Source organism: Mauremys reevesii, linkage group 10 (genome assembly GCF_016161935.1).
Source record: "Mauremys reevesii isolate NIE-2019 linkage group 10, ASM1616193v1, whole genome shotgun sequence".
In the NCBI taxonomy this organism is placed as follows: domain Eukaryota; kingdom Metazoa; phylum Chordata; order Testudines; family Geoemydidae; genus Mauremys; species Mauremys reevesii.
The window spans coordinates 63,772,175-63,797,070 of record NC_052632.1 but is presented as its reverse complement, the minus strand read 5'-3'; the positions used below and the strand labels follow the sequence as shown (position 1 = coordinate 63,797,070).

At 37.3% G+C, this 24,896-nt stretch overlaps 1 protein-coding gene across 3 annotated transcripts in view; it reads right to left on the bottom strand.

Moving 5' to 3' along the window:
• The window catches only part of PARN (poly(A)-specific ribonuclease), a 158,316-nt gene that overhangs the window by 111,197 nt on the left and 22,223 nt on the right, over positions 1-24,896 (bottom strand). For all 3 annotated transcript variants that reach the window (XM_039491475.1, XM_039491473.1, XM_039491474.1), the window contains exons 14-19: positions 22,810-22,853; positions 22,236-22,278; positions 19,056-19,131; positions 16,600-16,710; positions 16,443-16,512; positions 2,755-2,810 (exon numbers count right to left, since the gene is read on the bottom strand). In XM_039491475.1, coding sequence (XP_039347409.1) covers positions 2,755-2,810; positions 16,443-16,512; positions 16,600-16,710; positions 19,056-19,131; positions 22,236-22,278; positions 22,810-22,853 — 400 coding nt within the window. The remainder of the gene's footprint in view (positions 1-2,754; positions 2,811-16,442; positions 16,513-16,599; positions 16,711-19,055; positions 19,132-22,235; positions 22,279-22,809; positions 22,854-24,896) is intronic.

Here is a 24,896-nt window from a genome sequence, read left to right as displayed (position 1 = left end):
AAGAAATGTTACTGCTGAAAATAGCCACACTTAAAGTACAGTACAAACTAGAGCTAAGGCAAAAAATTCAAATTTCATAAACTAGTTTAAAGAAGATCTATTTCTTGTTGTGAAACAGTTGATGGTGAATATTTCAAAGGGTTTTATTTAATTTTTGCAACTCAATTAGTCTAGCATTAGAACTCTAAATTTCCCAGTTCAAGATAAAGGTCTGAATAGCATCTGTTTCCAAATAAGATAGAATAAAATGTTTATGGCCCTTAATAAATGAACCTTACCACATGTTTTTATTCTTAAATTTTACCCCCTATATTGTAACGTCCTTCTGATGAACACCAATGCCTAGCCAGGATAGGAATGTTTCAGTCATTTCACCAGCAACCGTTGTTTTATATAGTGTTCTTAATACAAAAGTAACCAAGTGTAACTGCTGTGAAAGCCTCTTCATATTCATCACTTCTTGAGATTGAGGATGGGTTACTGAATTCCTCTGTAACTTCTGTCAGTTGCAGAACTAGCTGCATCTCTGGACTCTAAGTGCACTCTCTTCAGATATGAGGCCTTGGGCCTTTATTTCTGTTGAGTGGAATCATAGGATTCTTCCACTCCTACGATAGGTCCTGGGCCACATCATCCCATTGATCAACTGTGCTTACCCAGCAGGCTCAAGTGCTTTAGGCACCTGCAAGTCTTCCCTCCAGGAGCCTGAGACCAATGGATAATACAGGAGACCAAACAGCTTTCGCAAACCAAAGTATTGTTAAATCTTTTTAGTAGGAACAAAGCATGTCTACCCACCTAAGGTTACCATACCATGGAAGTTTAAGGCCTAACTACTTCAGATCCTCCAGCAGTCAGTTTGTTTCCCCTGAACAGCTCCCTAACAACTGCCTCCCCCTCTCTAAAGTGAATTTTTAATCATTTAAGGTGTCTACACAGCAGCTGGCTGATTCCCAGCACAAGTGGACATACACATGCTAGCTCTATTTGAGCTAGAGTACTAAAAATGGCATTGTGGCCATGGCAGTCAAGCTAGTCACCCGAGTACAATCCCACCTGATGTCCTGGGTAAGTACATGGGTGGCTAGCCCAAGCCATTACTTGTGGCGTCACAGCCACACTGCTCTTTTTAATGTGCAAGCTTGTGCAGAGCTAGAATGTGTATATTTACTCCCTTTGGGAATCACAACTCCCAGCTGCTGTGTAGACACACCCTTAGGATCCTTTTGGCAGTCAGACTTAGTTTTGTAATTTTGCTGGCATCTAGCAGTACCAACTTCACAGCTTAGTAGCTCAGGCATTGTCTCTTAATGATCCTAAAAATCTTTACATTGAGGTTGCTTATTTCCCAACTGACTACTATCAAACTAAACCAACATACAATAATCACACCAATAAAGCCACGCTGTAACTATCCCAGTAACTAGGTCATATACTATATTCATAAATTGCTATTGATCTCCCTTACAACCTTCTCAAATTAAACTTCTCTCTGAAGTACTTCCCTCCAGTCAGTGAATTTAATGACGCTACCATCAAAAGGCTGTAGTTACAAAAGGCTATTTTTAGTCAGAATTATTCAGTGCACAGAAAAAAAAATCTTAAAAAAAAGGAGGAGAAATGGCTATTATCAGGAAGTTTTATTTTGGGGGCAAAAGCAAAATGTTTCTCTTGAGTGATATGTTTCAAAGTCACTGATAATTTTTTTTCCTCCTAAAAAACTAAAACTTCTGTGGGTATTTATATAAATCAACCTTTTCTATGTTAAAATACTTATTAAAAAGTCTAGTCCTGACATGAAATTAGTCTTTTACCACTCTTTTATTGTGGATTATATATTTACTATTGCTGTAGTGCATATTAAGACTACAAACAGACTTGTGTTTTTCAAGTATCTGGACAAAGCTGTAGGACTCCAATGGTTTTTAAAGAAAACCTTAATCACAGGGATGAAGAATTTTTAAGCCTCTATTTAATCAAGGACCAAACCTTCCCATATTTTTAACCAAATAAATCAAATCATGAAAGGTTCAGATCTCTAATGTTTGTAAGGATGATAGGGTCCATGCAATGCTTTCCGTCCTGAAGTTATAACCTGGCGTGAAAATGAACCTCTGGCTCAATAGCCTTAATAAAAAATAAATAATTATTCATTAGCATTCTATGGTTTTTTAATCCAGAATCAAGGTAAAACTGATTCTATGTGAAGGCCTAATTTCAACCCCCATCTAATTTCACCAAAATATCCTTTGGCCTGAAAATCCTTACATTTAGGCTAAACACATTTTTGGTGAACTTTGAAGTGAAGTTGTCAATCTACTGAACAATCACTACCTTGCATCCTTTACTTATTGCAAGAGATGAGACAAAATGGCTATTTAAGACCGCAAACTTTAATTTGGGCCACTTCACTTGTGCATAGATCAAGGATAGAATATGACTCAAAGCTGTTATCTTCAACTATATTAAACTTGGAACCCACAAGGAGTCCAGACTGATCTAGACAAAACCTGTTTCAATAGTATTTACTGTATACTGCAGATCCTTCATCCAAAGTAACAAGGATGGTTACTTTTTTTTTTATAAAATGGAGAAGCAGTACATTAATGCCACTTGATAAGAGTCGATAAGAGCTCAGCTGCAATTTAAGTCCCATTCTCTACCCATGAAATAATACTGTCTTACACTTGCTTCTACAGAGGACCTTTTTAACCAGAACAGTAGTAAGATCAAGGTAAAATGAAAATTACTTACAGTCTGGTCCTTCCAAATTGAGATATGGTATGTCCATTACCCTCATAAGAAATAACCTGAGGCAAAAAGGAGAAGTGTCACTAGCAAACTTATGCCATACAGTTCTCTATTATAAAGCTTAACACCACACTGATTCTCTAAGGTAGCCAGGAGCAGTACTAGTCTAGGGTGACTAGCAACGGAAAGCTTCAGTCCCACTAATAATTTAAAAATCACAAGATGTAGGGAGTATCCCATCAGCTAGCTCGTTCCATGATGTGCAATTATTTTAAAGTAAATGTTCATTATCTTACTGACTTGCTCTAAAACCGATATGCCTAGTGTTATTAAAATAGGAAAGAAAATGTGAAAAGTACATACAAATTTCAAAATAATCCAGTAATTTATTGGTACTGCATAAAAGCAGTTAAGTAATTAAGAGTTGATTACAGTGTGGAAGGAGTCAAGAAGCACTAGCGTAAATATGCTGGAGAGGGGGACTATAGGAGTCAGCTGTTAATGTATTGCAGCTCTGCCTCTTCCTCCTCTACCCACAACTTCCCCAGCCCCTCTGTCCCTATCTACATTGAATGGAATTGGAAAGCTTAAAAACAGAGAGCTTATAGTATTTTAAATGGAGAATAATGAGAGATCTGGCCAAATAAAAGCTGCCCCCTCTAAACTATGAAAACTACAGACACGTCTACACTACAGAGGCACAGCTATGGTGCTGGAGGTCTATAGTGCAAACACTTGCTACAGTGATGAAAGGGGGGTTTCCATTGACGTAGTTAATCCACCCTCTTTGAGAGGCAGCAGCTAGATCGACAGAAGAATTCTTCAGTCGACCTAGCAGCGTCTACACCAAGGCTTAGGTCTGCTTACCTACATCTCTCAGATGGTGAGAAAAATTCACAATGAACAATGTACAAAGGTCATCCTAAGTTGTAGGTGTAGATCAGGCCTATGTAATGGAAAGTACGTTTTTCATAATTTTGATTCGTATTTAAATAGTGCCTCTCTTTATGATCTATCTGGTTAAAATTGTTAGCTTCAGCATGCAGTAAGCCAGAAAACAGAACAGGATGACCTGAAGGGTTTTTAATTTTATAAAATCCATGCCACTCCACGTTAGAAGCACAAGTCTCCATTTGCATAACAGTTTACTATATAAGAGAGAGGTGTATATACTGCACACACAAATAACAATTCTGTTAAGAAAGAAGCCAAGTGATGCTTGAGATTATAAATGGAATGCATTCTGTCACATTTACTGTCCAGGAGCTCTGAACATCTGAACTCAACATCTACAAGCTATTTTGTTTCTTTCATTAATGAGATTTCCATTGGTATGGCTGGACTTTTTTCAATAAGGTCCAAAAAACACCACCACCACCACCAGAATGTTATTCCAAAGTCACTAGCCCCAGCTCCGCCTTCAGCCCAAGCTCCACTGCTGAGGAAGCCCTGGCTGTGCAGTAATGGAAGGGAGAAAGATTCCATTAATGGGAGGGTGCAACTGGAAACGTTTGCACTTGAACTTGCATAACATTATTAACAAAATATCCCAGAGAATGAAGTACATTAGACCAAGGAAACAGTCCTATGACAACAATTCCACTTAATATCTGACCCTTGCCTCATCCAAGGTGGGTAGAGTTGTAGGAGACACTGCTAGCAGAAAGGAAATTATTGGTAAGAAATTTTCCATTCTGCTCCACAGTATCTCCCACAATACTGGACATCAGGGAAGTAGTGAGCAGTGAGCAAATCTAGGGAGGGTTATGATAAAAAGTTTGGTAGGTATGTACCCCCTTTTCATGAGCCCACTCAAAGGTCTATATTATTTGGTTATGTTTTTTCCATTAGAAGTCAGAAATCACTACAACTTTGGGGAGCACGTCTGGATTCAAACTGATGGTTAAAAGATTTTGTTTTTCATTCTGAGCCTTCATCCAGAACCATTCTGTTCACTGATTTTAGTTTGCAAACTCAAGACTATATTTTGAATCAAGATTTTTATATACTATGGCAAACATAATATTTGAATAACTGGGTCTGTTTTATGAGAAAGACATTTTTACATAGAAAATCTGTACACTAAGTTCTCTAGGAACTAAGAGCAGGGTAACCTTGTTTAAGTGCTCCATTTTTTAACTGACAGTAACAATTTAAGTGCACACTACTATATTGTGTTTGACCTAGTTATGCATGTTTATAGTATATTTGCACCTCAAAAACGAAGAAAAACATTTAGAGTTATAAAAAATTCTGCAAGGTATGTATCATGATTAAGGCTAAGGTTTTGTCACAGATATTTTTAGTAAGAGTCATAAACAGGTCATGGGCAATAAACAAAAATTCATGGAAGCCCGTGACCTTTCCACAACTTTCACTAAAAATATCCCTGACAAAATAGAGAGGCGGGTTCAGCATCCACTGCTACTGGGGCTCCCAGGTCCCCCACTACTGTGGTCACTGGGAGCTCTGGGGGTCCTCTGCTGCTCTGGGGAGTGGGAGATGCAGGGTACCCACCATGCTGGGCAGCTGCAGGGTGCCCCCACCATTGCACAGGTTGGGAGCTGTCAGGGGTTGGGGGGGGTAGAGGGAGGGAGACTGTCTGGGAGCAGAAAATGTCATGGAGGTCAATGGAAATCACGGAGTCTGTGACTTCCGTGACCTCCATGATATAATTGTAGCCTTAATCTTGCTGAATCCATGTGTAAAGAGACCTTATAGAAGTTAGCAGTATATGTACCAAATACAAACAAGTTCATTCTGTTAAAAAGTATGTGTTAAGTTGTCTTAGTTCTAGTTAATGCCCCCTCGCCATTTTAATTTAGGACGGATTCCATGGTTGAAAGATACAACAGCTAAAAATTAATGGAGCTATGCAAGGTTACCTCAGAAGCAACTCCGTTTGTTTGAAAATTCGGCACAGCCATTTGGCTTAAAGTAAAAATATGCAATACATTTCACAACAGGCAACATAGCTAACTGCAATTCTTCCTATTAGCTCAGCCAAAAGGCAAGCTTCTAGGATCAACAAGACCATGGCTAATGGTTTTCAAATCTGCTGAAAGCTTGGTCAAGGTACCTTACTGAAGCATACAAGAAGCATTTAGAAAAGATTGATCAACTGCTAGTTCTATATTCTACATTTTGTTTAAGTTTAAGAAATTGGGTAAATAAGCTTATAAGCAGGGATACTAGTCTTCCCATGATAAAAAGCCCACAAAATTATCCAATAAAAATATAAAAATCAGTGTTTTCCATGATTAAAATGAAATGCTGAACTTTTGTTCCCTAGCCACAATATACACACACATATCAGTTGAACATAATGTCTTATTGACATATTTACCATTTTTAAGCAAGTTCAAAGCCTAAAAGTGTCTCAATCATTATAATAAAAAAAATACAATTACTATTTGTATTTCTTACATATACATATGTATGTATTTTATTTTTTCAGAAAATTGTTTTTTTTTAAGTGCACAAATAATAATATAAAAGCAATTTTTGCTTTTATATTAACATTACTCACTTTCAGAGATAGTCCTCGCGGCTCAAGTGAAATTTGAAATGCATTAAAACACAAATCCCTTTATGCCACTGAGTAACCTCTATATGCCAGAGGTTTATTGGAGTATGTTTAGCTGTGTAAATTTAAAGTGCATTCAAAAATCAACCACAGAAGGGGAGGTTGCGTGTATTGAATAAGTGACACTGATACTTTCAGTAAAATTTAGTTAATAGTTAATATATGTTTTTATTTTTTCATAAAACGTAAAACCTGAAGATTATCTGTAAAAACGCAAATTCTGCATTTTTCCATGGCAAATGGATTTCTAGGATCCTTACTTATGAGTAAAATATTGTTTTTTGCAAGTCAGTCATCCTTAGCTATTTGACTTGCTTTGTATTACAGACATCACTCTCTTTTGTCACGTAGTCACTACTGACACACATTCAGGTTTATCTTAATATTGTGTTGAATAGCATTTATGAAGTCAGAAAGTAAAGGTGCTTAATAGAACTAAACTGGCATTTAAAACTTAAGTCCAAACCCAAAGTATCTATTGTATGATTTTCTGTATGGAAGCCAGAAGCAGAGACTACATTTAACCACTACAACATGTAGTGAAAAATTAACAGGTGCTCCAAGTTTAACATTGGATTTATTTTTACCGCATGAAAACATATTGATCCATTCCTGACTGCAGATTTGTACTAGGCTGAAATCTGATTAACTTAAGTCCTAAAATGTGGCTATGTTTTCTTATCTTTATACAGCTACCACACAAGCAAATCATAAATCCACTGGGGAAGTGATTTCTGATATCATAATGTTGTAAAGCTGAAGCACTCAACCTCTAGGTCATGACCTCATCATCCTCTTGTAGTCTACAAGTGTGAGGGGTAGAGAGGTCTCAAGCCAGTTCTCATGCCCTGATCTTGGTTTTCCTCTAACGTGATTTGCTTAGTCATTTAAAAACATCCCTCCAACACCAAAACCACCAACCATTCTGTAGATTTCAACAGAACATCTGTTTAAGTGCTGTTCAACTTCCTGCTTCTGACTAACTGAAATAACAATTTAAGTTAATATGCAATATTTATATCCACAATGCCCCCCCATCCCCAACACACACTCTGCTTTACAGGGAACATTTTTCATCTCAACTGTTAAAAAAAAAAATACACCTAACTAGATTTACAGATTTTTTAACACCAGAAAGGACCACTGCAATCATCTAGTCCGGTAAATTAACAGCTCCATAGTTTGGAGAAAAGTGCATTTATATATGCACTAAAATAATGTGTTACTGATTTATGAAGTGCTTCTCGCTGTAGCAGCTAGGTGCTAGTTTACTAAGTTAAGAAACCAGTGACAAGAGTTCCCACACCACACTAGAGAATCACTGCAGTTGTTCCAGAAACACTGATATTTTATTAGGAACATCACAAACAAGTCTGATAAGACTAAACCACATACACATCTTACAAGCTGCCCTGACAGAATGCAAGTCCAATACTGAAGGCCAGCTCCTTCAACCCAGAAAGCACTGCCATCAGCCCTGCAGAGTTCAGAAATGGGAAAAGGATCATCTCCCAGTCAATCTGAACTGCTTCATTGGGGAGCAGGATAAAGCTACTTCTCAGACAGGAACAGCCACAACCTCCTGAATGGCCACAGAAACCACTTACGCTACTGAGAAATCAGGAGCAACGAGGGTTTCAAAAAGACCCTGAGGCTGTGAATGATAGTGGAGAAGGGCAAATACACAGCCTCAACACACTGGAAGCTATATTCAAAAACAACATTCCTCTATTTGCTTCTACTTACTAGCTAACACATTTCAGAATTATCCAGGTTGATATGCAGCCAGTTTACATAGCATCCAAACCCTCATTCCGGAGTATGATTTTTCCAAAGAATGACAGTTAAAGTATTTGAATACTGTTAGTATATAACATTTTTCAACAATTTTGAGTTCATACTTTGAGATTACTGGTAAAGACAGCATTTGGGTCACAAGACTGTTATAATGTGACACATACTTCACTACACTTGGTACAATTAGTACATTAAGTGGACAGTAAGATTTGATGTTCTTGATTAACTCCTTGCTTCTAGGTGCTTGAACTGTGTGTGATAACTACCAGATAAGACCACTGTCCATATTAAGTGGTTTCTGAAGTTTTTTTAGTTTTAGAATTCATTCAATATTAATTTTAACTCAGTTTCAATTACTGTCTAATGATTAGGAAATCTGAACTGACAAACTAAGGTAGTTGCTAGAGATCATGTAATCTGATGAGAAAGTAATTTTGAGGTAGCTGCTCACTAGCAATAAATTGAAAAAATATAAAAGGAAAAACAAGTGTAATTCCACAAACCTGAATCAGCTGCAAGTCAATATGATATTAATTCGCTAGATAGTTTGATCATTTAAGCTGTTTAGAAATCAGTTTAGCTTGTAAGAGTGAGGTTTCTTAAGGTTAACCGGTTTTATGTGCCAAATCTATAAAGCATATTGAGTTCACTATAAAATAAGCTAGTTAACCACTGTTACTGGAAAAGCACACAACGGAATAAATGCCTCTGGGCTCTAGTCCTCAGTTTACAGTACTGAATTAAAATATTTCATCTGTAATGAGCTTGGATACTTATTACAGATAGATGTGTTTTCCAAGAGCAGCCCATATTTCCACCCTGGAATCCAATCACCTAAAGAGCAAACGGCATGCTCAGTGTCGTGATGGTAAGAGTATCAGCAGGGTTACATTAGTTGCTGGGATAGTGATTAAATGTTAATGTTTTTACTGGTATCGGTTGACTGAATTAGGAGAACATAGAGATCCTAATAACCATGGAAGACTGAACACGTACCCTGTGGTGGAGAGGAACACAGTACTAAACATTTATGATAAATCTCACCATAAAGTAGATTTTTTCCAAGCAAAAGAACTTCCTTCATTGGTACTTTAGGCAACAGTCTATGCTGCAATTGAAGCGTTGACAGTTTTAGTTTTGAATTTTAAACTGTAGAATGCCAGTCCTAACTTTTTAAAATCAGACGCTGGAATTTCAACCACCACCCAACTGTACTGAACTTGCTAGTAGTTTCAATATTTTCTGCAGCTAACAGCATTAAAAGTATAACACAAGCAGTTTATTTGCTATATTATACATATTTACATGACATAAGTTTTCAGATATGCACATTTTCAATAGTAGTTAATGGATTTTAAGAAGTGGACTAGAATAAATTGTGCAATTTATTCAAGATAGTTAAAAATGAATGGAATTAATAAGTTACTTGTTTTGAACAATCTGGTTTTGTTTTGTTTTACTTTTTGCTTGAGACAACCTCACCTTTGTCTTATTAATGAGACATCAGCATTACAAAGACCTATCTGGGCAATACAGATCTAGTGAACCGGAGCAAGCGACACCCTAAACCTTGCAGTAATAAAAAGGATAACATGTATGATTCTGCTAACAGATTGGTTTTGAATGGTTAGACTAGACCAACCGCAAAACCAGTTACAAAGTGAAAAGCTGTATTATCAGGTGGCAACACTATTTTAAGAAGAGTCGTATGCAAGTAAATATGTGCAGAGTGCTAACCACAAGTGCACTGATATCTGGTGTTTGAGAAACTGAGGATAAGCATTAATTTCTCATTTGAAGAACTCTAAAGTATAAGCATGGCATTTGACATGATACCTGCAATAGATGATTTTCACACTTGGCTATTTAGATGACCAGAATGAGGGAGATGGATAGTCTGATGATTGAAAGCAAGCACTGAAGCCAGTGTCTGAGCGACTATGACTAGATAAAGAGAAAAAGGAGGGGTAAGGCTATTTTCTGGATGCCAAGACAAAAGATGTGAGAGATAAAGGATACCCTGAAGAATAATATGAACTGTTGACTCAAATAGAGAAACATATGATAGGTTCTTAAAAATCAAGAACACTATTAAGAACCTAACAGGAGATTTGCTGTACTGACTCAAGTTTTGTGGAAAAGCTACAATGGATACCTCTTACCAGACATTCATTAGAGATAGCTAAAATATTAATATACCACCTAAGCATGCTTAGAAACAAAGTCTCTTCCACTGACTTCAGCAGACTTTGAATCAGGCTCAATTCATTACAGGTAACTGCTGTATAATAAGGTTTTGTTTTTGATGGGGGTACAGAAGACAGTAAAGGGAATTCAGAGAACTGGCCAACCATAAGTACTGTATAATAGGATTTTTGGTTTGAGGGATTTTTTGGGATGGGGAGGGGCACACCACAGAGGGTAATGAAGACCTGGCCAACCACAACCATTCAGACACAAACCTGGCATTTTTTGTTCATATGGTTATGGCATTATTGGTGACTAAAAGTGTATATGTCATTTTACATTTCTGAAAAAAAGTTTCTTCCATCCTCTAACACACACAACTGAAGGGATTCTCAAAATTTTCCATAAAAGTGTCCCTCTGAGATCCAGCAAGGAAAACATCTGTCCCTCAGAATAGTTTTTCAGAAAGTAATGAGACTATTAAGACAAAAGTGTTATAAAGGAAACCCCCTTCATAAGTATATTGGCTGCTATAAGGCATTTGCTACTTATCAGAATGTCTGGACGCAACACAGATAATATTTTCATCAATACCTTCCACCATTCTCCCTTTCACTGACCTCCACTGAGTGTTTCTGATCATAATTACAGTAGTCATTTCAACCAGAAGATTATAAATGTTAACACAATTGTCTGATGAAGACTTCATTTACACAGTAATAAAATACTAATGTTAATTTATTTTTTATTGTACAGAAATTTCAAATACTTTCCATAGTATCCCATTCAGTAGTAGCATTTTAACTGCATTACATTTTAAAACCTCTTCTGGTTACTTTGAATGCTTCATTTAGGAATTAAGTATGCTTGTTTGTTGGAAGGCAATTACTTGCTCTTCACTGCAAAAGCTAAGTAAGCAAATGTTTATGTTGCATGAATATAACTAACTGCTCTAACTTTTAAAATCAGCCAGTCAATTTACTGTTCAACCTTAATATACCTAACAAACGAAAATTCAGTTTCCTATGCAATATTCAGAAACTGCAGGAAGTAGTACCAGAATTTGTATTCAATTTTAATGGCTTACACAATTGAGATTTTACTAGAAATCTTCTTATTTTCTTTAAACTCCACTATTTAGTAATACCATTCACCACCATTCACGAAGCACTTGTCTACTTGAACAATTAGAAAGCAGCAAGCCAGGGTCTGAATCTTCCCTGCATTTGCCTGTCCTGGTCTAACTGTCTGTGTGGATCCTGCTGATGCACATTAAGAGTTTGTCAGAGCGCTCTATTATCAAAGTGCTCTAACTGTTATCACATATCACTAGGGCGTGCACAGAATTCAGACCGTAACAGGCTAGTGCAAGCTAAATTCACACCCTGGCTTGCCCCGGTCCAATTAGACAAGCCCCTAAGTTGTCACCAACATGACAGTTAATAATAAATAATAAGGATCAAAAACATATCAATTATGGCAATGCAATCAAACTTTAAAATTGGCTTATTCATAAAGTCATAATTAAATACTAATTGGCACATCAGCTTGACAGTAGTTCTCTATGATCATACAATGTACGTTATCTCTATTTAAGTACTAGGAAACCCTCCAAAAAGAGGAGTTATCATTGACAAAGTGACTTGTATACCAGTTCTGAATTGCCAGGAATTGTAACTAAGATAGAAAATTTCAGCAGATGCAAAACGTTAGTCACTGCAGCTACCATATGCATGTGCAACATAACTTTCCACCAGTAACTTATTTGTGACACCACCATTACGTATAAGTTGTGTATATTGCTTTGTGTTGTAGTGAGTGTGCGGCGTCCTCAATTGGTAGATTAGCCTTGCAGTTTATGTCCTCACATTATGTACAAGGAGAAAACATTCAGGTGATATTAGGAGTGCTGCTATAATTTTTTGCCCTTCACAACAAAAGAACCATATTTACTAGATTTGAAGAGTAACTGAACAAAGCTAAACTCCATCTGCTCTTGACCAATTTCAAAGCTTTTAAGCCACCATAATATTTAACTAAGTTCCAAACTGGTAACTCGATAAAAGTGAAGAGTTCTCCAAAATGTTCAGGCTTCCACTAGAAGTGGAAAACAGCAAGTGGTAAAGAAAAGCAGCTTCTCTGATGGCGAATACTGGAGAAAACTCTTACAAGAAGTTGTCTCAGCACCAGCTACCTAAGTGTTATCCAATTCATTCATTTATCCTTAGTAGACAGTTGTTGTCATTAAGTTAATTGTCACAGATGCTAGTTTACAAAAATGCTGGAGAAAAAAGTTTAGCTAGAATACTACCCATCGGTATTTAATATAGTTAGTTTTAAAAGCATGTTTAGGAAAACAAATTGTGGCTGATAGCAAGAATAGACAGGCACCAAAAATTATGTCTATGCCAGGAATTTATCAAGGTCAGAGAACTGCTTCCTTGTAAAAGCACTGATCTTAGAATTGAGATAGTCGCAGTAATATTTCTTTAAATGATGCATTTCAAAATACTACATTCGTTAATATAATCAATATTTGCACTTGCATTTAAAACTAAGTAACATCAGTGGGAATGTGGTGCAACAAATGAGATCTGCTACATCTGTATTTTCATTTATCTGCATGAATTAGGAATAGAGTGTCAGTGTCTTTATCCATGATTTGAGACTACCTCTTTTGTCTGTTTGAAACAAATAGTCTCATAAGAGTGTCACCTTATACTATGAAATAAATAAGTGGTGCCTGTGCTGAATTAACAAGATTTATGTAATCATGGGTAAATATAAATGTGTTTTCACTACATTAACTCAAACGTGTTTATTTTAATTTTATCAGTATAACTCAAACTTTTCCTATTAAGCATTTACAGTCAATAGCTAATGCAGGAAGTCACAAGGAGAAAGAATGTCCTCTCTATACATCTTATGGAGTGTTTTCCAGTCCTTTTTGCATTTGGAGGAAGCCTTCTTTAAGATCTTTGAATGAAAATTGCAATAGAAGTGATAACTCTTAGTACTGGGAAGAGTGTGTTAAAGTGCCTCAACATCCCTATGTGATAGGTTCACAAAGTATTCCTATGTTACAAATAGGAAACTGAGACAAGTCAGTGGTGGAGCCCATAACCCATCTCCTCCAATCCCACTCTAACTACTAGAGTAACTATATATAACTTTTACATACTCTATCCTACATTTCCCAAAAACTGAAATTCTTTGATATCAGGAAAATGTTACAAACAGAAAAATAGATTTACTATCAGTCTGGGTTCTCAAGCTAACAAATTCATCAGCGTGGTTGCTTCGAGCCCAGTATTTTAGAAATTTCTGATTTGTAGTTTCTTTAGAAGACTCAACAGAGCCTCTTTGTTAAGGATGTTTTAGTTTTAAGTGTTAAAATTTCATTTATTACTAACTTGGAATTCTCTCAATCCATATATATTTGTGGCAGAGATCTCCAAGTCTAACAAGACCATAGACACTTTTAATCAGTTTCAGTATATTATGAAGAATATAATGACACTCTTGGAATTTCTGTAAAAAAGTGTTTTTATCTACAGCTACTGGGAGTGAGTGAACGAACGTGTTAATGTCATGTATTGAATAACCTCTCAAAATACATATAACTTTAGAGTGAGATGTATCACAAGATTAAATGAGATTAGACTGATCAATGCTGCAGCCAGCTCTCAGTTACTCAACTGAATATATGCAATAAGAGTGGTGTTGAATTCCAGTTGATCACTAATCTACACTTTTCAGTCACTAGTATATCATAGATAATGGAAGAACTTACAAAATCATCAGATAAAATAGCCTTTTTTAAATGGTAGAGAACTGATAAGGGGGATTTTAAAAGTCTACTTAATGGGCTAGAGTCACAAAAGGACTTAAGGAGCTGCCACTTCGGGCAACTACTGGGATTCACCAAACCATCACTCAGCTGTTGCCAAATCCTGCAGGCACCTGCAGTCTGCAAGCACCTACATTTTTTTCAGTAAAAGTTCTAGGTGTCTCTGTTTCTGCCTCTGAGCATGCACAATACAGCCCGATGCCAGGCATCCAGATGCATGAGTTCCAGAGCCATTCACAAGCCAGGAGAAAAGAGGGGTTCCTCCTCCTAATTTGCCTACGGGGCTGAGCTGGTAAGCATGCAAACCTCACCTAGCAGATCGGAACCCTATAGGCAAGCTTACATAAAACATCTGGGATGGGATGGCTACCTCCCTCATAACTTTTAGCCCAGTGATTCAGGTACTCACACTGGATGTGGGAGAACCCTGATTCAAGGCTCCCTACCCACCTCAGCCCTCTAACTGAGCAGGACAAGAGATCTGAAAAGGGATATACTACCTCTCTGGTGAGCATCCTAACCATTCGGCTGTAGGATATTCTGGTGTGGGGCTCCTTCTGTCCTACCTGATGACGCTGTTCTACTATGGACAAGTAAAGTCATTGGAGCAGGTCTACTACCTCCCGAGTGCTCTAACCACTAGTCCACTAAATGATTTATCCTTGCTCCCAATGACACTTTCATTATTTATTCACAGTGAAACGCTTTCAGAGAGACTGAGGGAGCCACACACACATCACAATATCCTATTGCCCAGTGATTATTTACTCACATGAAAAGTGGCATATCCCTGTTCAAATCCCTTCTTCCGCTCAGGTGGTGGGAGGGGCATGAACCAGGGGTCTCCCATATCCCCAGTGAGTATCCTAACCACTGAGATAAAAGTTATGAGGGAGGTCCTCCTCCTTCCCCTCCCTCTCAGCTTCTTGATAAAATGGCATAGGTGCCTAATGTCAAGCAAGGGTGTGCAGCTGAGAATCCCAACGTAGGAAGGCACCTCCCTGCAGCCCAAATTTAGGCACGCCTATCTTTGAGGTACAGGGTGTAGGATGAAAACCACACCTTGGCATCTCCCATTGGCTAGTTTAGGCAAGGAGCCGCCACCATGCTGTCTTTTGTGAAACCCACTCTCAGGAGGCTCTCCCCCCATTCCCTCATTGTATAGGGCACCTAACTCAAGTTTTGTGAATCTCAGTGATTTTGTAAGTGCCAAAAAAAATCAGGAGTGCTGATGCCCCTAAGTTTCTTTGTGACTTAGCTTAACATGCCTTCAATATTATCTCCAATAAAGTGACAGTTTGCAGATTTGGCTATTTCTTTCCAAAATGTGGCAGTCTTCAGTTTACAACCGTCACTAAACCTCTGTTAAGAGATTCCCCATCATAACCTTACTGTGTTCACATGCCATCATGTAAGATTATTCTAACTTCAGAAACATAAGGAAAGACTATGAATAATCAAAGTATCAGAAACATGCACAAAAAACCCTTGCATCCGAAGAAGTGGGTATTCACCCACGAAAGCTCATGCTGCAAAACATCTGTTAGTCTATAAGGTGCCACAGGATTCTTTGTTAATTTAATCTTTAAGATCTTCATGAATATCTAATCCAGAAATAAAAAATGTTGTGAATTTAAGATCCTATGAATTTATTCTGAAAATTCAATGTAACTTATTTAAAAGTTTATTGCCTGATATCTTAAATGTCACAGATATTAAGATTCTGGTCCACTTAAAGAAAAAGCTGCATCAAAAATACCACTCTGGATCCTTTGGACATACTTCTAGGCTACATCTCTCGCTCTCTCTCTTTTTTTTTAAATCAGTGTAGCAACAAGCTTAATTATTGCTCACACTAAATCTATAATACCTAACCTTGCCTTACGAACTATAGAAACATCTAAATCAGAGTTATTTTCCTCACTGATTATTCCTTAGGACTATGCAAACGTTTGCTAACTAACAAAAATATATATCTCAATACCGAGAATAACAATGGAGCTAGAGACACACAGTTTTAACGTAATCCCTACCATGCTCTCTTGAGCAAGTTAGCAGGCATCTCCCTGCTCAGAAACAATACTGAATGAACATATGGGAGTTTTTAACTCCCAATACCAACACTTTATGAAATTCTTAATATGAATAAGATATGCCACTAGGGAATTTTAAATGTAAAGAAAATACAAGTGATTAGTTTAAACTGAGGCTAGGATTTTCAGCTCCACCTTCAGATTATAGCAGGTTTTGTAATGTACAGTGATTACTTACTTGTTAAAAAAGGGTTCAATGAGTTTTGATCTAGCAGATACATGATTTTTCGGAGGACTGAGAAATGAACCTAACAAACAAAGAAGAAATTCAGCATATCACATGCAGTGAAACAGAGCATGGAGGAAAAGTTTTGGGGGAAAAAAAAATATAGTACCTAGGTAGTTAGCCATGGAGATGAAACACAGTCCTGTTATGTAAGCATCATATCCTGCTTCATGAAGTTGTTCAGAAGCTGTGTCATAACTTGGAAAGCCTTCTGCACTTTCTGAAGAAGGAAAAGTCATGTTTACCTAAGGGTATCATGGAAGTGGAAGTTACATTTAACCAGAAACTTACATTTGCGGCAAGTGCATAATGCACTATGGATAACGTAGTAAGTTTTACAAATTACAAGCAATTTAAAGCTTCATTGACAGGATAAGGCTTCTAGGAACCATTCCTATCCTCATTGAGTCAAAAATTGTAGCACTAGTCTCTCAGCCCTTCTCATCCAGAGATATTCTGGACCATACTTCCACTTTAGCAGTCAAACTTCCATTGAAACAATGGGAACAGGATTAGTCATCAGCTTATTTCTTCGGACTCCTCTGCAACACATGACATATACAGCGTGTAATTGACTACATTTTTTCAAAAATGCCAAAGTGACTTCAGCATCTAAATCCTATTTCCAAAGGTGACTTAGGGCCACATTAAAGATACTTAAATACCTAAATATGTAAATAAGTACCTTGTGGCATTCTGAAAATCCCACTAAGCACCTAACTGCATTTTTAAGCGCCTAAATACTTTTTAAAAGTTTAGCCCTAAAATATTTAGAAAGCCTAAGTCCCATTGACAGTCAATTTACTCCCACCCCACAAGCCCCCAACATTAGGATTGTGTAGCCTTTAATACTTAATTTCCCAGTCTGTAGAAAGACATCTGAACAGTTCAAGCAATTTTTTGGAGGGGAAATGGGACTAGAAGGAGAGAAACAGCTGCTTAAACCAATCAAACTTAAGTTCACACAGTGGAAACGAAGGTCAAGCTTAGTTATATTCACATTATTACAATTAAGGAGTCTTTTCCGCAGCAAAAGTGATGAATGAATATAGCTATGAAGTACACCCCAATATTTACAACAGGGACATAAACAGCTGTAATAATATAGTATTTTAGCCATATGTAAAGGAAGCCTAACTATATGTAACAAAATAAGCTGACTAGTATCTAGTATTTTTCCAGTGTCTAACCATGATTCAAAATTCTTAGCATATTTAAGTTTAAAAATCTACAAAAAAGTTACACAGCACTAACACATAAGTATGCCAATGTTTCACAGTCAAAAACAGTCTCTCTCGAAAGAGTATATTTCTAAGAAAAAATGTTACCACCACCTAACAGGTTCGATTAACCTGTTTGAGCTGAGTTTAAATCAAGTTATCCTTTTAACGCCACAATGCATACCCACAAACACATTTCTCCATAAATCAAACAATTGACAGAAGTATTTCAATAACTTTAAACCATCTTTGCCTTGAAAGTTCTGACCCATGTCTATGGCAATATCAAACTTTACAGTAGTCATTCTCTACAAGTGATTAATGTTAACATATCCACCAAATTTTGATGCAGAATCCGACAAGTAGCAAAATTAATATGATTTCATACAATCATTTGGTACTACATCAGGTAAAAGAGTTCACCAGGGAGAGGCCAAGTTGTCCCATCCCCAAGTTCGAAGAGGCTACAGTGAATACATTGTGAAAACTACATATGGGGAAGTAGGAAACTATGCTGTGTGCACCAGCACCTCCTGCCAGTTGGTTAATAGAATGATTATTACAAATGGAAGTCAGAAAGCCTCTGGATTATTATTTCCTTTCTTGAAGCCACCCAAGTTTATTAAACTATGCATAGCTAATGCACTTATTTAGAATGCTAAACAGAGTAATTCAAAAACATCTGTATTGCTTAAGACAAGAGACCCTCTCCTCCTGCCTTTTAACATGTTACACTGCCCAATGGTTTTTCCCCTTTCTGTATCAGCAATTCGTACACTCCATTCCAGAATGTTAAAACCAGTCTGTCCCTTCTGATCATTTAACATCCCTTCTTTCATGCCACTGCCTTATAAAAAGTGATACAGCTCCACAGTACTTAATTACATTCTAAAAGTTAGCATGGGATCTAGTTACTACTGTATTTTTTTTTTCAGAGTTCAGCTAAGTACTAGTGGTAATTATTTAAATAAGAGCTTTTAGAGTAAAGTACTTACAACTTGGCTTAATTTGAGACATAGCAGAAATTATTCACCAAAACCTAAGCTACAGAACAAATGCCATCAGTACAGTGACAGAACAGCTGTTCATTCAAGAATTACTATTCTACTTCACTCAAAATAAAGCTGACGTATAATGCCTAAAACCACAAAGAATAATGATCACAAATAGTATTGCATATATGTAACCCACTGGCAATACTAAATGGAGTTTAAACACCATTTAATTTAGAAATAGACCATTTTACATCCCAAACCAAGCAATCAGCATATCAAACTGTTCTGCGAAAGAGGAAACCTAGCACGTAATTTAGGGCCATGGGACAAACGCTTTTATGCATCCTTACCAACTTCAGGAGGGTTGAATGGAATCTTTTTTAAACGCTTTTCCAGTTCTGCAAGGGATGTGTTGTTAATAATTTCCTAGAAACATAAGGCACAGTATGTGAGGACATCAATGCCAAATGCATTTTCCCATATATTGAAATCATATGCATCAGAGGTAACATTTGGGATTTAGTACCGCCAGCCTGTGCGCTCTACAGAGCTATACACAATCCAGTTCCAAACTCTAAAGTCCTGGAATGAACAGTTTGTTCCAACTCAAGTTTAATGTTACATGCAAACAATTGTTACAATTACACTATTTTTATCAAAAGCAACTTAGGCTCTGGGAACCTAAAAAAACAGCAAAATCAATACTGAGGCACAGTTCTTATCTAAAATCTGGCCCCCTACTGAAAAAGGAGCACAAACAGCAATTCACAAAAACCAAGGTTTACAGCAGGTTATGGAATTGGAACTGAGCACCTCTTGCCCAGAAAGGATATAACTGACCAAAAATATTGGTACTTGAGCTGGTGAGGTTTTTTTTTTTAAAACAAATAGTAAAGAATACACAACAAGGTGTACTGTTGCTTAATGGGGTAGCCAAGCAATGGGAATAGACTAACAGTTTAGTTACACTGTTATATAGTGTCTGATTTATTAGAGTTAGCAAATCTTACGCATTAGCTTAGTTGACTAGCTTTATTCAATATTACAAAAGTAGTCATTGACACATTACACAAAGATTCTTAAATCTGAAATAAAAAGACAATCTAGTCTAACTCATTATTTGGGTCACTAAATACTTTGTACTTATAACACCATTAGTCTCTCCATTGTACAAAGAGAGAAAGAGGCAGCAACTTGCTCACGGTGATAACCACTGGAAGTCAGCAGAACTTAGTTCTCCCTATTCAGCTGCGCTATCGTTTTACAACTTCAGCTATCTACAATATATGTAATAATTTTGTGGTTTGAGTTTAACTCTTATGTTTGAAGACAATCACCAGAAGCCAAGAACCAAAATGGACAGAGTCTGGAATACCCTCACTCACAGTGGCCATCCATCCAGTGTAAAGCTACATGGGTAGAACAGGATGGGAAAGTTTGCACTAGCACTACCTCAGACAGACCTATTCTGAGAACAAAAGTTTTAGCCACAAGAGCTGAAAAACAAGATAAACAAGTACTACTGTCTTTAAAAACTATATTAAGAACCTGCCAAATAATTTTCAACCCAGTGGTCAAGCTCAGAATATTTGTTGCACTGGCATCCAAAAACCTCAATTAGATGCACAAGACATGTACACAAATAACATTTCTCAGAGTAGCAGCCATGTTAGTCTGTAAAAATTCCAAAGCAAATATCACTGAAGTATGTGGCACCTAAAGACTAACAAATTTATTTAAATATTAGCTTTAAGTGAGCTACAGCTCACTTCCAGTTGGAAACTTCTAAAAGCTGAAGACGGAGAGTTTGCAAAACTCTAGGGCTTTAGTATCCAGATGAGCAAGCAACTTGCAGGACCTAATATTTGCTGTCATGAATGTGAGAAGAGCAGAGGTGAAAGTAAGCCGGTCTGGTCCGGTCTGGCGTACTGGCAAGAAAGTGCCAACCATAATGGCAGGGCCGCTGATGGGGGAGGACAAAAGGGGCAACTACCCTGGGGCCTGGCAATTTAAAGAGCCCAGGGTTCCCAGCACCGCTGCTGCTACCACGTCAGCAACCGAAGCCCCAGGCCCTTTAAATCATTTCTGGAGCCTCGGGTGGCGCCAGCCGGGCAGCGCTGAAAAGCTGGCTGGGGGATTTTGGCCCCAGCCCTGCCCCCTCCACCCGAGGCCCTGTCCCTTCTGGAGGCCCAGAGCTGCCCCCCCACCCTGCCTTGCACAGGACCCCAGCTGCTCCGCGTAAGTCATTTAAGTTACTTTCACCCCTGAAGAAGAGGTCCACAAGTAGACAGACAATTCAGGATGCAACAACTGTTATTCACAAAGCAAAACCATTCTACCAGTCTCATTAATTAGAACCACATTTTAAACACTAAAAGTAGTATGCTTTTCGAATTTAGAGGACACCAAGTTAATACATAACATATGCAGAAGTTAATATTTGCAGCCCACTTAGAACAGGACAAAAATATAGCTAACTGCCCATATTTCTTATTCATAATTATGAATTAAATAGGGTTTTTTTCCCTTTAGTGCCCCATATTGTTCTGGTACAGATCACATGTACTGCAAGAGCTTGTGTGCCTAGAAAGTTAATACTACCTTAAAGATATTGGTCCTACAAATATTGTTCCATTTATGAAACATTTTGAATTGTTATTCAATTTTTTAGATATAGCTATAAGAATTAGTTTCCCTATCTTATATAAACAAAATAGGCAAATTAACCGTGTGTACACACACACGCGGTTAATTTGCCTATTTTGTGTATATAAGATAGGGAAACTAATTCTTATAGCTATACCTAAAAAATTGAATTTTACTATACAGATACAATTTGGCTATGATGAAATCCTACATTCAAAATCAATAGTTTAGTATTACCATGGATATAAAATCCAGCAACTGTGGTACAAACACAGCATTAAATTAAACTTAACCGAATACTCTGTTCAACTGACATTTTAAAAAACTCTTGTTAAAATTACGTTTGAACAGTCAAATGAGTCTAAACAAAAATGATGCACCTTGGACTCAAAAACCCAGAGTTCTACTCAGGCAAAAGTCCTGTTGATTGAGAGGATAGTTACCCAAGTAAGGACTGCAGGAACGGTGCTCCCAGAGTTCAAGGAAAATCATGATGGATAATTCAGACATTTTCTTGTATTATCTCACAATAGAAATAGTAGAAGATTAGTTTCGGCAGAGTCAATTAAGAACTTTACATTTGTCCAGGACCCAAAGCTAACTGCTCAAGACCAGCCATCTAGTAGAGATTTTACAATGAAAGAATGGAATTTTAAAAGTATTATAATTTGTTATTTTAAAGCTCATTTACTGTAGTTTTAGAAGGGTTAAATGAGAAAGTTTTTACAACAGTATGAAGTCATCCTGCTACAACAGAGGTAGTATTTATAAATGCAACATTCTATTATCGGTTGTCCTCTAGTAAAATATTATTTGTATTTCAGTACTCATTTAAAAACACACACAAAAAGATTAGACTATAGTTATTTACATTTGTAAGTTACCTTAAAAGGTTGCGTACTTGCCATCAGTTTAGTATCCAATAGTCTAAAAATGAAATTTAAGAGGTAAGAATAAAATGTTTTGCTTTTATAAACAATTTTGCCAAACACTCAAGGATATTTTGTTTTATTCAGTGGTAAACAACAACATTAAGATGCTGAAAATCATTAACACAGATCTTCAGGGAGCATTAGAACTGAGCTATGTCCACTAGAAAAAGTCAACAAACTAAGCCTGATAAAAGCCTGAAGCTAGTAACATTAATAGCAAATGAACATTGTTCCCGATTCAATCGGGGTTCACAACAATAATTTTCATACAAAGATTTTTTTGTAAAGGCTTCTCTTTGGCTAAGAAGTATTCTGACAAGGGCGATGCAATCAGCAATGTCATAAATATGAATTAAAATGCAGACAGTAAGATTATTTTTAAACTAAATTGTTCTTAAATCACTGCAAATTGTGATACGAGTCACAACCATAATTTTATGCTTAATTTAGCCAAGAAGATAACTGGAATTTGACAGTTGATATCAGTGAAAAAAACTGCTCAATTGTAATTTGAAGATGAGCCTACCTGGGAAAGACACATGCCGCTAACTCCTTAAACTCACTTAGGTCCTAAAATTCAAAACAAAGTTTTGTTACTATCAAACCTGAACAGCATAAAATTCATAAGGTATTCTACTACCCTGAAATAGATATTGATCAAGAGGTTCCAACTCTTTTATACACTAAGATTTCTAAAGTAAGATCAAATGACTGTATTGTTTTCTATTCAAGATCGAAGCATGCTTGGTTACACTCTTTGAATGCCTCCTCTCACACAGTTTTTATAGGATTATAACCGTTTAGCTTGTCACTGTTTTTTCACCTAAACCTTCTGCCACCCATCTCCAATATTCTGCTATGCAAAGATAATTGAAAAGGCTGCTACAGAAGATGAGCAGAAACTTTTAACCTGAAGAAGTTTGGTATAACCCAAAGCCACTTTCCATTAGAAGCGGATGCTCTTCCCATCCCAATTTATCATACTAACAATGGCAGCCTCTATATTTTGTCTGATATTAGAGCTAATCAACTACAGAAAACTGAAAAAATTATTAAGTATTTCTTATATATTTCATAGTAGAGAATTAATTGAATGTTCATTTTCAGAAGATATTTTACTAATGAAACGCTTTTTAAGTCATTGGCCCTTTCTTAGAAGGGGTTTGTGGAAGTCCAACTCAGTCTCTTAAACATTAACTCTTTGAGCCAATGAAGCATATGAACAGATGGTCACCTGGGGCTTCTGGGGAAGGTTGAGAAAACCCATCCTCTGTATTCACACAGAAATTACAGTGAATCTGCTAATAGAGGTGAAGAGTCCACTCTTTGCAGCAGAGATGTATACCAGAACCCCACTCTATGCCCAACGAGGAGGGGTAAGTAATCCAGCTAAAACCCTTATGAGGGGGCAGAAGGGAAGAAGTCACTGTGATGTTCTGGGGATCACCCTGATCAGTAAGGGGTTCTGTCATCACCTGTCCTGCAGCCATGAGTTGCCTTCATGTTATGCTGCTATGGCTCAGAGCCCTGACACCAGTAGACAGCTCCATCAAACTCACAAAGGGGGTGTGACAATCAGGGCTCAGACACTCCAAGAAGAGAACAGGGGGTCTGAACCTCACAGAGTAAGCAACTGAATCGACAGGTTGTATACAATGTTATTGTGTACAAAAATATGTTGAATAATGTCTTTTATAAAAACCTGTAATGTTCTGCACTTGATGGTCTGAAATATGTATACAGACTGATTATGAATATATGTATATAGAATACTATGCTCATGATATGTACTACAATTTCAAATACACCTCAAAGCAGACAAGTAACCATCCATCGTACAACCCAGGAAAAGACAAATAATGTACCATTACAGTTAATGGGAAGACACTGAGACCCCAGCTACCAAATAAAAGGGAATTTCCCCTGTTCTGAGAAACAATGAATTACCATAGTCAGGGCGGAAAAAACTGCAAGCCGTATTAAAAGGGAAAGCGGGGTTTGAAGTGAAAAAGCACTGAACTGAGAGACAGTCTCAACAGCAGAAGGGACAGGGGCGCTGCCTGTGAACATACGATATCATCACCTAAGGCTAGGGGGCAAGCTGGGAAACTGTTCAAAGGCAAAAGGTAAGTTTGTATTAGAAAAAGGAATTTATCCAATATAGAAATGTAAAGCATGAAGTTGCATCTTCATGTTTACATTCCCTAACTTGTTTGCTTTTTCCTTACTATTTCATCTTTGAGTCTGAGATTATTTTATTAAATAAATGTTGTTTATTTTTATCCCAAGCAGATCTCTGGTGTGCAAACTGCATGGAGTGTCTCTGCTAAAGTGAGATGATAACTGAAGACTGTTTCCACACTTTTAGGGGTGATGAACCAGAAGGGAAGAGTACTAGTATCTGGTGGTTCAGAACTCAGGTTAGACAAATTTGGAGAGGCTCAGGACCAGAAGGGCTGTTGGAGTCACCCTGCAAGGAGTAATTAAACTGGTGGAAGCCAGGCTGAGTCTTTGTTTGTCGGCTGGCTACTAGTGTCAGGTCTCTGAGCCATAGCAGCACAGCATTAAGACACCCAAAGTTACAAGGGAGGCCTGTCTGGGTGATCCCCAGAT